Raw genomic sequence first — 13,471 nt, forward strand, 5'->3', positions numbered from 1 at the left:
ATATTTTTCGTAATTGGTTTTTCTTTATGGTGTGTGCAAAGTTGAAAGCCGTGGGTTTCAAATTTTTTTAGAAATTTACCAAAAAGTTTCAAAAAATTCGATTGTTTAAGGACGGTTTTTTATGGAGCATCTTTAACTGTCCAAAATAACACATGTGAAAATTCAATGCTATTTGCGTCGGAAGAACTTTTACATCTCCAAGATCCGACTCTTGGTTCGGTAGTTACGGGCTTTCAAAGACGAAACCCCGCAAAATCTTGGTTCTATAAAATTTGTGTTGACCCGGTTTTTCCATCATGACGTTAGGTGGACGAAGTGGATCAGCTGGTGCGCGTTATTTCACAAACAAAATGACGGTACGATTAAATAGGTTGATATTCATCATTCCTTGCGCGAATACTGATATTCAAGGGGTATGATATAACTTTTTATTGTGTGCGATGTGTTCAATGATTCATCTAGGTGCATAAGGTAACGTTGCATCAAGATATCTGACGAAAATATGGTTTCAAAATGCGGAAATTTACTTTCGTGTTCGCCACACAGCTGATTTATTGATTGCATCGAATTTTTAGAGATGGGTCTGATATTTACCCGACCGCTATACTTGCTTTATCATCATTAATTGAAGTCATTTTATTAACGTTCGCATTAGCGATCCGTTTTGGAGGCTGATTATTTGTATTAGTTTGTTAACTGCGGCACTGTCAGATGAGCGTTCGCGTTGAAAACAGTCGTGTACAGTCGCGTAGGCAATATAGCCTTATACTCTCGTGTTCACTTGTGTGTATGTATCAGTAATAGAGTACGCGCGCCTCGGTGTAGGTAGCGCGTAACAACGATTTGTCTGAGTGAAGATATAAGCTATATAAAGCAATCCTATCGTGAAATTAAAATGAAAAACCTCCGATGAAACTCAGACTCTCACCAAGTTTGTACCGTACCTTATCGGGTCACTCATAGTTTTAGTTGTTTTACATCATTCAAGGGATGTATTACAATTATGAACATTTGTTCAGACCAAAGGAGGCCCATAATCAATTTTTCGAAGATTTCATTTCGCGTTAAAAGTCAGTTATCATTAAAATTGTGTCTTTTTTATACATATTTTTCTTGTTTAATTTTCAATGAAATTATTTTTTGCATACCAGTAGCCTACGTGACAGATTTTTCACACCAGTTTGGCGAGCCACTGGACCATTGGTCCTTTATTTTAAACTTTTAAACAGGTCCTAAAGTAAAATTTCTGAAATATTTTATATCGTTACATTATTAACTGTGTTTGCAATGACAAATACTGTGTTATAATCAGGACTTTATGTAATGTTTATTTTTCCATTTGGAGATTTCATATTGCAATATCTTTTATTTGTTTTCAATAAAATTTGAATAAGTTGGACAGTTTTTGCTGGGGCTGTTATTCGTCTGATTTTAAGATGTATTCAGTGATGTGCAGTTTGAAACTGGAATGATTGGATAGAGCATCAAACTGAAACTTCCGATTATCTCGACGAAGTCTCAAGGTCCATGGACCTCTTGTAAATGGGTCATTTCTTTATTGTGACTAGCTTTTCAATCAGAGATTGTCCGATCTCTCGCTTTGCTGCCAGTCTCTAGATCAAACAATCTTTCCTCGGTGCGATGAAAACGGTTTTCAATTTGTAGGGTATGTGCATGTAATCTGACGTCTATTGTGTCGAGTATGTCTTTTTTTTTATATTGGTGAATGAGTCTATCTTTGAATTCATTTCATCAACTTTGTCAAATAGCCTCATCATACCCTCTTCCAATGTTAAAATTCAGGACAGACAATTTCTGTTTCAGTGTCGGTACACTCTTAGAACAAAGGGTTCTACCTAAGAACCTTTAGGGATTCTTGGGCTTGCCTCCCAGGGAGAACCCCTAAAGCTTCTTCATTCAAAGAACCTTTCTGTAGGGTTCCTTGAAGAACCCCTGGTAAAGGTTCTTTGAAGAACAAATTTCGTATAGAGGGTTCTTGTAAGAACCCCTTTCAATATTATCAAACGGTTCGTACACGCATCGTTAGACACATCATTGTTGCTAGCAAAATCACCACTATCGCCTATAGTTGACTTTGATCCATCAAATATACCACCGAATACGTCTTTCAAGCTTGTCTGGGTTGACATTTCAAGCAGCTAATTGATTTCCACACGAAGGTGTCATTGTCAAGTGTCAGAGGGAGTGAGTGAGATACTGATCACTAATAAATCACACTCAAAATCAGGTGTAAGAACATAAATTATTCCAGATTTTTTTAACATGAACACGACTGCTTAACATCCATAAAAACTTATATCCTGGTATATCCAATTTTAATCCAACTCTCTGCTAATTTTCAGATATCCATAGATCTGTAAAACTGGACAAACACCTGAGTTTTCAGGAGCTCCTAAAATATCCACCTCTCACTGGTGGCCATATATAAGCACCCATTCAAAGATTAGGTTTAATAAAAATGTAGAAGAAATGGAACGCGGACGACCATCAGTCTTCTAGCAGACCTGGCGGATACTCGAATGCCTCAGTAGCACTGCGAGTACCCCATTCGATTGAAGCATACTCGAAGGTCTCGGAATCTTCCCGTAACCCAGCCACCTTATCATATTTTGCATGCCCCGAAAATAATCCTGTCATAATTTACTCTGTGTCCGCGGATGGCGGACACAGAGTAAATTATGACATAATGATTTTTCGCCGGCCCCTTGAGACCTTACCGCGACACAAGCTGCAGTTCTTGGTGGATTATTCTTAAACTTGGTGTTAGGATTCGGCCTTGGAATATGTCAAGCCCTATTGAAATTCGAGGTTTGCCTGTGTTTACTCTGCTGTTAATGAATTATGCAACGTTTGTTATCCGTCTCCAATTCCTTGCTCCTTTACTGTTTGCTGACCTGTTGGTAATATGATACGTGTAACTCGTCTAACAATCCACGATGACTTATTGATTCTGAATACGGAACCGATTTTTTGGTAGAATAAATGTATCGAACGTGTCATAACTTGTGAGGTAAACTTTATGCTTCATTTAGTTCATCCCCTGTCAAAAATCAAGTGCAATACTAGTAATAGCTCATAAAAAATAAAAATAAATTCTCACACGCTCGAATTTATCTTTATTTTTTACTCACTCGCCCCTTCAACCTTTGATATGAAACACCTTATTCCCTATTACTCTAACAATATTCATATATATGAACATTATATAAATTATATTAAATGAAATCAATTTTGATAAAAAAATATGTTATTAAAATGGAGAGTTAACAAATACACAGTGAATTCTTAAATAGAATTTAAGATACAATAAATGTCAAATCTGTAGATTATAAATTTAAAAAGTTAAATGAATTAAGAATTCATAAGAAATATTTAATTAACAATAAGGGTAAAAAAATATTTTAAAGCGTAAGGTTTCAGCGAACTCTAATTCTTTTTCAATTTATAAGTGTGAGTAAAGTGTGATTGAAATAATTCATATTTAAAACATTGAATATTTATATTTATATGCGTTAGATTCTTGATTTTATAAAATGATACAAGAGTGATACTAGAAGTTAAACTTATTTAATTTCTTGTTAAATCTATTTGATTTCTAGTCATTCTATTGTTTAAAAAGAATTGAAAAGAAATCAAATAGATTTAACAAAAAATTAAATAACTTTAACTGCTTGTATCATTTTATTATTTTTCTAATTGAATAAACTAACTAACTAATATCACTCCTTTATTATTCTAGTGCCTCGTAAAGAATTACAATATCATATATGAAAAGATTAATTAATTACTTCTGAGACTTCATTTTCAGAAATAAAGCATAATACGTATTTAATACGCATTTGATACCATTAATACGTATTTAGTTCCATTAATACGTATTTAATACATATCTAATACGTATTAGATACATTAATACCCCAACCTTCTTTTTAATTAACTAATATTTTATACAATATTTTATATTTTCAGCTAATTTAACAGTCTAATTCTTAATTTATCATTTAGTGTATGAATATACAATCTACGCAATTTAATACTTAAACAGTTTAACAATCTAACGGATTCATTGTAATACTCTTTTAATAATGATAAAAATAAATATATAATTGAATATGTTTTATACTCGTCCAAATATATATAATAAAATCTGTGAGATAAATAAATATTGAAACAGAAATATATAAGATAAATCTGTGATTTTCATTTACTGAATCAAATGTATATGATAAATCTGTGAGATATATGTAAGTACGAGAGGTACGAGTAAGAATCCAAGATTCTTGCCAAGAATCCAAGAATTCTTACTTTCTTACTCGTACGTCTCGTACATACATATATAAATTAGTTTTTATAATAATTATTAGTATAAATTATTAATCTAAGTATAGAAATAGCTATAATATAATCTATTTTTATTCTTATTAAGTGAAAACATAAAATTCATTATTATATATTTCATTTAATAATTTATATTAATATCTATTATAAAACTAATTTATATATCTATGTACTAGTCGTACGAGTAAGAATCCAAGAATTCTTACTTTCTTACTTTCTTGGCAAGAATCTTGGATTCTTACTCGTACCTCTCGTACATACATATATAGATTAGTTTTACAATAATTATAAATATGAATTATTAATCTAAGTATAGAAATTTAAGTGAAAACATATAATTTATTCATTTTTATATATTTCAGCCAATATTTTTCATATTTTCAACCAATTTAACAGTCTATTGCTTAATTTGAATTATATAATTTCTCATTTAATTCGTGAATATACCTGTGATTCCTTGATGATTTTTCATTTTTATACCTTTTATTACATATTTCACAGCATTTAATATTATTAATTCTAGCTGAAATATAATCAATGTTTTCTTTTAATTCTTTATATTTAATTTTACAGTTATCATAGAATTCTAACAGCTGTTTTAATGAGTAAACTGACAATGAAAGTAATCCTGAAACCATAATTATTAATTTCAGTTGCTTTTTGATATCTGTAAATAAGGTGTAATAAATTCAATACATTTTCACTCATTTTTATAGTTAAATTGTATTAAATAAATTAAATCAAAAGTTGCTGTTTTAATCCTCTAAATCATTTTCTAAATTAACTTTTTTACTCTTTTTCTTATTATTTCCATTTAATTTCTTTAATCTTTTACTCAATTTCATGTTTTCATTCATCAAATACTTACTGATATTTTCATAATACGAGTATAATGCAGCCAAAATTAAACCTCCTGCTACAAGATAATGCTTCAAATCACTTTTCCCAGTTGGAATAAAATCTTCCATTTATTTTAGAAAAAAAGCGAAAGTAATTTGAAATATCTTATTTTGAATTACTCATACAGCTTAATCCTATTTCAATATAGAATTATTATTCTTTTCATATTTGATATGTTTCATGTTTGATATGTTTGTCTGATAATGCTTTGATTTATGTGATTTTAAATATTTACCTACGCAATAACAATACACTTTTTCATTAGGATTGAATTTTCTAAATTCATCATCTAAATTACATTGAATTCCAATATTTGATGAATTATTATTAACTGATTCACATTGAATTCCAATATTTGATGAATTTTCATTATAGATAATTTGTTTATTATCAAAATTTAAATAATATAATTGTCTTTTTTCAATTCTTTAGTTAATCAAATCATTGTAATCTTTAGAAAGTATTAGATCACTATCTCTTTCATTAAAAGGAGTTTGAAGAATATTTATTATGTTTTCATCTAAAGTTCCTTTATAATTTAAAACTGTATTAAATATTTTAGGATTTTTAGCGCCATTATCTAAAGTATCTACTAGTTCAGTAATTGCATATGTTTCATTTGATAATATTTGATTAATTACAGCAATATTATCGATTTTATAGTGTCTTGCGTACACTAAATTTGTTGCTGTAACTTTTTATGTTTAACAGTGAGAATAATTCATTGGTTTCTTTGATTTCGATTTTGAATTTTGGTTCTTCTGTCTTCATTTTTATAACAAAATATTTATTAGAATGAATCTAACTCATACAATTATTCAATGTTTAAAATATGAATTATTTCAATCACACTTTACTCATACTTAAAAATTGAAAAAGAGTTAGAGTTAGCTTAAACCTTACACTTTAAAATATTTTTTTGCCCTTATTGGTAATTAAATATCTCTTATGAATTGTTAATTCATTTAACTTTTTAAATTTATAATCTACAGATTTGACATTTGTTGTATCTTTAATTCTATTTAAGAATTCACTGTGTATTTGTTTATATTTTAATAACATATTTTTTACTGAAATTGATTTCATTTAATATAATTTATATAATGTTCATATATATGAATACTATTAGAGTAATAGGGAATAAGTTGTTTCATATCAAAGGTTAAAGGGGCGAGTGAGTAAAAAATAAAAATAAAATTATTTTTTATGAGCTCGACCTATTACTAATATTACCTCATCGTAAAGGATTTACAGTAAAATGTGTGCTCATTTACTTAGTGAAATTATCTTTTCAGAATGTTTCCTGTGGCACCCATAAATGCTAGAATACTGACAACTGCGCAGAGAATTAATGGATACATTATACCTAAAGATGTGAGTTATTTATCAGATTTCTAGTGTGGTCCCGTGGGGACCTACTACGGTCTCATAAATACACAAAAGACAGGATAACGTTAGATTAAATACCAGCGTCCTGAAACTTGCTTCACATGATTATTTTTGATTGCGTAATTTGATCGCACTCAAATCTGCTGACTCAATTAGATTTATTGCTACAAAGAATGAGATGTATCAAATCGGTAATAACTGCAGAGGATGGAATGTGATCACCGTTCATCCCGCATTAAATCGACGAAATTAGGCCGAAATTAGAAATGAGTGGGTTATCCTAATGATGGATATTTTTTTGTTTAATTTCCCGGTCATAACAATTTACAATGTCGATTCACTTGATGCGGTTGTTCATTTGTAGACCCTTACAGTATTCAGTCATTACACGTCGTGTCGAAATAGTAAATATTTCCATGATCCAGAAGAATTCATACCTGAAAGATGGAGCAGAACTGATGGAGATATCATCCACCCATTTGCATCACTTCCGTTTGGTCATGGCTCTAGAAGTTGCATTGGTAAATCAAATATAAAAACCACTAAAATTGCTAGAGCCTAGAGTTTGTGGTCCCAAGTCAGAGAAAGAACATACGGGACAACTAAGTATTTTTCCAACTTGAAGTGGAAGTCTTATTCGTTCTAATGTCATATCTCAATCTACCTTTTTATTGAGCAAGAATAAAAATTGGTAATTAGCTAAATTATATTATGATTGATATGCCTATTTCCATCTTACATGAATTTCCATCTTACATGAATTCATGACAATTCATCGTTGCATGTTTTTAAGCTCTCAAAAACATTTGAAGTAATCAAAAATTTGGTATTATTTACAGTACTACGATCTTAGATTCTTGGATTATCGTTAACCATCACACATTAAATCACATCTTCTTTTCTGCTAATTTACAGATTTCAATATCAAACTGCGGGTTGCTTCAACTTTGTTTTTCAGCGCTTATTAAGCATGCATTGATGAATGCTTCCGCGATGTGGATTGTCTTGATATTTGGTTTAAACATGTACCTACCCGAGATACTTTTTCAGCCCAGAAACTGGCCCAATCAGAATCAAGACGGCCGACTGGGGCCAGTTGTTCGCCAAAATCACGTTTTACTCATTTTTCAAGGGAAGTTTTGACAGAATTCAATCAATTTTGATCTTCATATGTGTGTATCCCCCAAGAAAAGATCTCAAGGATATTAGATGGATTTTGCCATCAGTCAATTATCAAGCAATGGTTAGCAGTCATCTACGTGTCATTCATATGTAAGATGAAATAGTTTTTTTTTTAGGTTTTAAATTATAGTATTGATATTTGATGACTATTAGAACTGCCATAGGATACATCTCCTCACATGGAATTGGAGCCACCCAATTCTTATTCTTTCCACTTGGGCGAGTTGAATGATAAATTATATACAATTTGTCTATTTATGCATATTTTGTACCCACAATCCATGGCAAATAAAAGTTAAGCGCATTCTATGTTCTATGATTGTGGTAAGTTTCAGGTTCATCTGTTTTTGTAGATGGCCATCAGAATGCGTTAAATATTTCCACATTGTATTGATACCAAAATGCAATCAATTACATGTTTTACGATTGTTGCTAGTTTCAAGGCCATTATTAGTTTTTGTTCACATGGGGGCGTTTATTGTAAAATTTGTGAAATGTCAGATTCTTTAGCATTTCATTCAAGTGGCCATTGGTGTCCCTGGACCATGTTTACTCCTGCTAATAAAATACTAGACTGAGATATCTTAATAAAGACTGAGACTTCAGTTTACGTTTCTACAAATTTTGATAATATTTAGTTTTACCTTTTATTCAATCACTTACTCCATCCAACCTCTTTGCTCTTGTAATATGGGAGTAGTTTGATAATAAACAATAATTTAAGTTCTAATAAACCTAGAAATAATACTATCAGTTGTTTGGTTCATAGAATACCTTGTGGTAAATTCATTGTTAAACGTGTCGATCATTGAATGTACGTAAAAAGAATACTAAAGGGAAGTTTGGCTGTTCCCAAACTGAACCTATAATCTTGATTGTTAAATTTTGTTTAACAGGTCGCCGTTTTGCTGAACTAGAATTGAAACTCGGCTTGATCCAGGTAATTTTGAATTATTCAATCCATTGTTTCCCGGGCAAAAAACCGAAATTTCTAGACCTTCACTTAGAGAAAACAAGTATTTTCCTTTTTCTGCGGTTCCCAGCATTTCCATTGACGGCCGTTGGCACGTTCGTCCGTAGAGTCAATCCAGTTATTTTGGGAGACGCATCAATGAATTTCCATGGTATTCGGTGTATATATCCGCAGCCCAAAAAACTAGCCCAGAATCAATCTGGCTGACTGGCCGCCATTGTTTTGTGCGCTAAGATCAGTACTCTCTACAAATTGTTGTAGTTTTTAATGGGAATTTGAAGTCGTTTCCATCAATTATCTTGATCTCCCATATGTACATGTATCCCCCCGGCCCCCGAAGGGCTCGTCAGCTTAAAATTGGATCGATTCGACAAAAGATGGTGTGTGACTTTTTTAGCGCTAAATGATAGATTTTTGCCTTAATCCGGGACTTTCCCGAAAGGCTTTTGATTTTCTATTGAAATTTGTGATGGGTATGGAAAGGGATCTTTAATATCAGACAGGTTTTTCGATCTGGCATAGTTACGCATTGGTGGCTTTTTGGTGTCATCAGTCTTCATTCATTGGTGAAAAACGGTATTTTCTAGGAAAATCAACAGGTTTTAACATATATGGTCATTCGTAGATGGAAAAAGGAGGGAAATTACCAACAGGTTTATGATCTTGATGTTTGCTAATGGTTTTTTTTCTTCTGGACACCAGGGGGAATTGAATATTGAATCATTTACGATTTGTCAGTGCGTATATGTATGCCCAACCCCGGCCCGACATTATAGGCAGGGGCATATAGATACCGACCTGTTTATCTGCCGCCGCCTCATAATTGTATCCATATACATTATAACTACTGAAGTATTTCACCTAAGATCATGACATTTTCCGTAGACATAGGTAAGGGCTGACGAATTTGTACAATGAATAAGGTCGCTGTAGTAGGCCTTGGTCTATAAATAAATTGTAGTCACGAGGGGCTGCGTTTGAAAACGACGTCAGCGCTATAGAGCCTTCATTTTTCGCAAAATGTTCATCAAGCTTAGTACAAAGGTAGGCAAGATGATCCGAGGTACATTCCTATTTAAATTCAGGTTGCTGTAGTTAAAATTGTGGCCATCAGGCGCCCGCATTGGAAAACGACGTTAGCGCGATAGAGCTTTTATTTTCCGAGAGAAACAATGTATCAATTTTGGTCTTAGGTGACCATTTTAAGAAGGAAAAGAAATTTGGACAATCCTAATTTGGTTTCCATAGATATTGTTATCACTGCCTTCTTACATTTCTATGTTTCAGATTTTGAGGAAATTTGAAGTAAAACCACATAAAACCATGGTATTAAATCCGTTTTACCGGACGATTCTATCACCTGGAAAAGAAGTACCAATTGTCTTTCATCGACGTGATGCTTAATTGTTGATGTAGAAATGAAAATCCTACCATTTAAAGTTGACTAAAAGTTATCTAGAACAATTTCTTCTAGCCCACTTGGGACATAAGTCCCAGCGGGCTATTGCGTTCACTTTTCGTCCGTCTGTCCGTAGACGGAATCTAGGTATTTTGGGAAGTTTTGAAGACCCTTTGTAGTTCGCCAAAATCAGCAATCTTTACACATTTTTGAAATTTGAGGGAAATGTTGAAGACGCTTTATTCAATTACCTTGATCTTTCGGATATATTCGAATCCTCCAAGGGCCCTTCAGCAGAAGAAAAATTGGGTCGATCGGACTCAGGATGGCCGTCCTATGACCTTTTTAGTGCCAAAAATGTCTTTGCCCGAATTCTGAGTCCTGTAGCTTCCTATTGGTTTGGCATTTCTCGTTGCAATTTGTGATGGGTATTCTTTGGAATGGGGTGTTTTATACCTGTGACAGGTATTTTTTTAAAATTCAAAACAAAGATTATTTACAGAGTGGGCATTCTTTGGAAACTGTTGTTTTAAACCTGAGAAGGATAATTTTTTTCATTCAAAAACAAAGATTGTTTACAGAGATACAGACAGACAAGTATACAATTACACGTACATAAACATGAAGAAATAAAAGAAAAAGACAAAGAAAATTAAAGAAAAAAAACAAACCATACAAAGGCAAATTTAGCCAATTTTAATCAAAAATTCATACTCAAGCGTACGTATGTAATTTATCATAATTTATCATATATAGATGAATTATTATTGTTATTTTTGACCAGCCAATTATGACGCAATTGGCGGCCATCTTGGTGTCATCAAGACTCATTCGTAGGTGGGAAAAAGTGTGTCCACATTAAATTGATACCTAAGCATATTCGTTACCACAATCCATTGTAAAGTTGTAGCTCATAACGTGTTCTATGATTTTTGTGATTTTCAAGGTCATTAGTTTTAGTATATGGCCACCAGGGGGCGTTGAATAATATGATAACTTAATATTTCTATGTTAAATTTAAATTTGTACCTATGCATATTTTGTTACCACAATCAATTGGAAAGTTGTAGCTCTTGACATATTCTATCATTGTGGTGAGTTTCAAGGTCATTGGCTTTTGAAAATGGTTACCAGAGGGCGTTGAATACTGAAACTGTTAGAATGTTGAGCATTTGAAACCACTTCTAGAAATCTAGAATAAATGAGTCTATAGAAAATAATTATCGACGACACCATGGACAGCTAAAGTTCGGTATAGTTTTTATGAGACTGTGTTTACTACTATATGTTTATCATGTAGATGCAGTTCTTCTTTGAGCTGGGGCCGGCTTTTTAATGCCCTCGTGTAAATTGGCCAATATGTTAGAACGCATTTTAATTTCGAAAAGTACATTTACACCAATCACTGATGAAGGCTATTAGGCCGATGTGGCTTACAAATGCAGGCATACATGTGCCTACCTGAAATATTTCAAATAAGTTTGATATGTTTTACAACTTGATGTCAATTTTCAAATATGACTTTACATTTTTACCTTAACTTCATATACTGTGAATAATAACTATTGGATACTGTGATTTTAACCATTCTTAATCAGTGATAATTGTAGCATATGTGATGCATATTTTAATCTGCAAACTAATCCAGATTGTTATAGATTTGTGATGATATTCTCAGGGAAATACGTAAATGTGATTCAGGTTGGCGAATATAGTTTAATTTTTACTTTTGATGAACAAACATTTTTATACATTTGAATACTTTCAAAGAATGTATTTTTACACAGGGAAATTATCAAGAAAAACCCCATCTTGACACGCCGGGCATCATATCTGTTTTATAACCAAATTTGAATTTGTGCTGCACAGTATTGGTGTTCGCGCGCACGCAAGGCTTAGACTAAGCAGGAGGCGGCTTAGTCCAAAACGGGTCGACGCGTCTGTTGCGGACCATTACGTCCTACAAGCCGGTTGTGTCTGACATTAGTACTATTATCATTATCATAATTATTACGATTTCCGCTTGTAAAATTCTGAATGATTCTTGAAAACTTGTATTTCTCTTTTCTTGTATTCCTCGCCATCGCACGCGTATCAAAATAAGGTTTTCCGGTGCGAGAAATAAAAATGTTGCGTTCATGTAAATGATGTAACTCTGTCGAACAATGGAAACAACGGAAACAACGAAAAAGTCAAATGTCGGAAATGCGTCTTATGTTCTTTATAGGCCTACTTAGACTAAGCTGAGCGGACTCGGCGATCACACCAGGACGACGACGTACACTACAGTACAAAACAATCAGAACGACGATTAACTACAAAAAAACATGACATCTCTATACGGTACATAATTGTCACACACAAAAATTAATAAGGAAAGCAACAAACTGGTTAAACATACCGAAACATTTGGACTTTGTACCGGAAATTGAAAGCACGTTTTTTGAGTTTTTTCGGCGGTTGAAAGTCATGTAGCCCTGTGGTGTAATGTCAAAATTTGGAAATAAATGATCCCAGTTTGGAAATATTTGGGAATTTGAAAAATTTTCCTCAAATCGGAAATTTGAGTTCTTTAAGTGTCGAAGTTGTGGCCTCTGCTGAAAAAAAATCTGGCAGGATCGTCACTCGGATTAAGCAAGCAGGTGCCTGAGGAGTGGGCTTCCAGGCGACGTGAGCAACTTCCAGAGCTGAGAGCTGCGAAAGCTAGAGGCAAACTCTAGCTTTTCTCGTTCGGGACAAGTTAGTGATCTGTGAAAACACTAACTGCATTCGAGGAAGGACGTAGCTAGCTAGGATCCTGCGGAGGGACTATGTGTGCAATTCATAGACCGATTGCGTGTGTGTCGTGTGATCGTTGTTGTGTTGTTGAGTTTGTAAATACATGTGTAGTGTATGTTTTTATGATAACAATTGTTAAGCTCAAATATCCATTTGCTCCAGTCGGAGCCTTCCCGAATTGGGTACGTTGGTTTGTTTCGTTTATTTCCAAATTCCCTAGTTTTCCTCTTCCCTGTTCTGTGGGAACCATGTAGACTACAAGGGGCCTAAACCACAGGCACGGATCCACGGTGTGAAGCTCAATTCAATTCAATAGATTTATTTGCATAGAATACAATATGTAAACATATATACAATCTACATAGGCCTAGCAAAGCCAGAAAGGCCGCTTAACGCTAGCACCCATACAAAAAATCAAACAAAGTACCGTAACAAAAATATACACAAATTGTACAAATATAATTAACAAAATGACTCAGCAGAATGTGGAT

The 13,471-nt window shown here is 33.1% G+C and overlaps 1 protein-coding gene across 1 annotated transcript in view; it reads left to right on the top strand.

The window, feature by feature from the left end:
• LOC141902366 (25-hydroxyvitamin D-1 alpha hydroxylase, mitochondrial-like) overlaps positions 1 to 12,848 on the top strand; it is a 58,556-nt gene extending 45,708 nt beyond the window's left edge. Inside the window, exons 7-10 of the mRNA XM_074790053.1 lie at positions 6,555 to 6,633; positions 7,013 to 7,169; positions 8,727 to 8,770; positions 10,091 to 12,848. Of these exons, the coding sequence (XP_074646154.1) occupies positions 6,555 to 6,633; positions 7,013 to 7,169; positions 8,727 to 8,770; positions 10,091 to 10,207 (397 nt within the window). The 3' untranslated portion in view covers positions 10,208 to 12,848. The remainder of the gene's footprint in view (positions 1 to 6,554; positions 6,634 to 7,012; positions 7,170 to 8,726; positions 8,771 to 10,090) is intronic.
• Positions 12,849 to 13,471: the final 623 nt, after the last annotated feature.

This window comes from Tubulanus polymorphus, chromosome 3, assembly GCF_964204645.1.
Source record: "Tubulanus polymorphus chromosome 3, tnTubPoly1.2, whole genome shotgun sequence".
Lineage (NCBI taxonomy): Eukaryota > Metazoa > Nemertea > Palaeonemertea > Tubulaniformes > Tubulanidae > Tubulanus > Tubulanus polymorphus.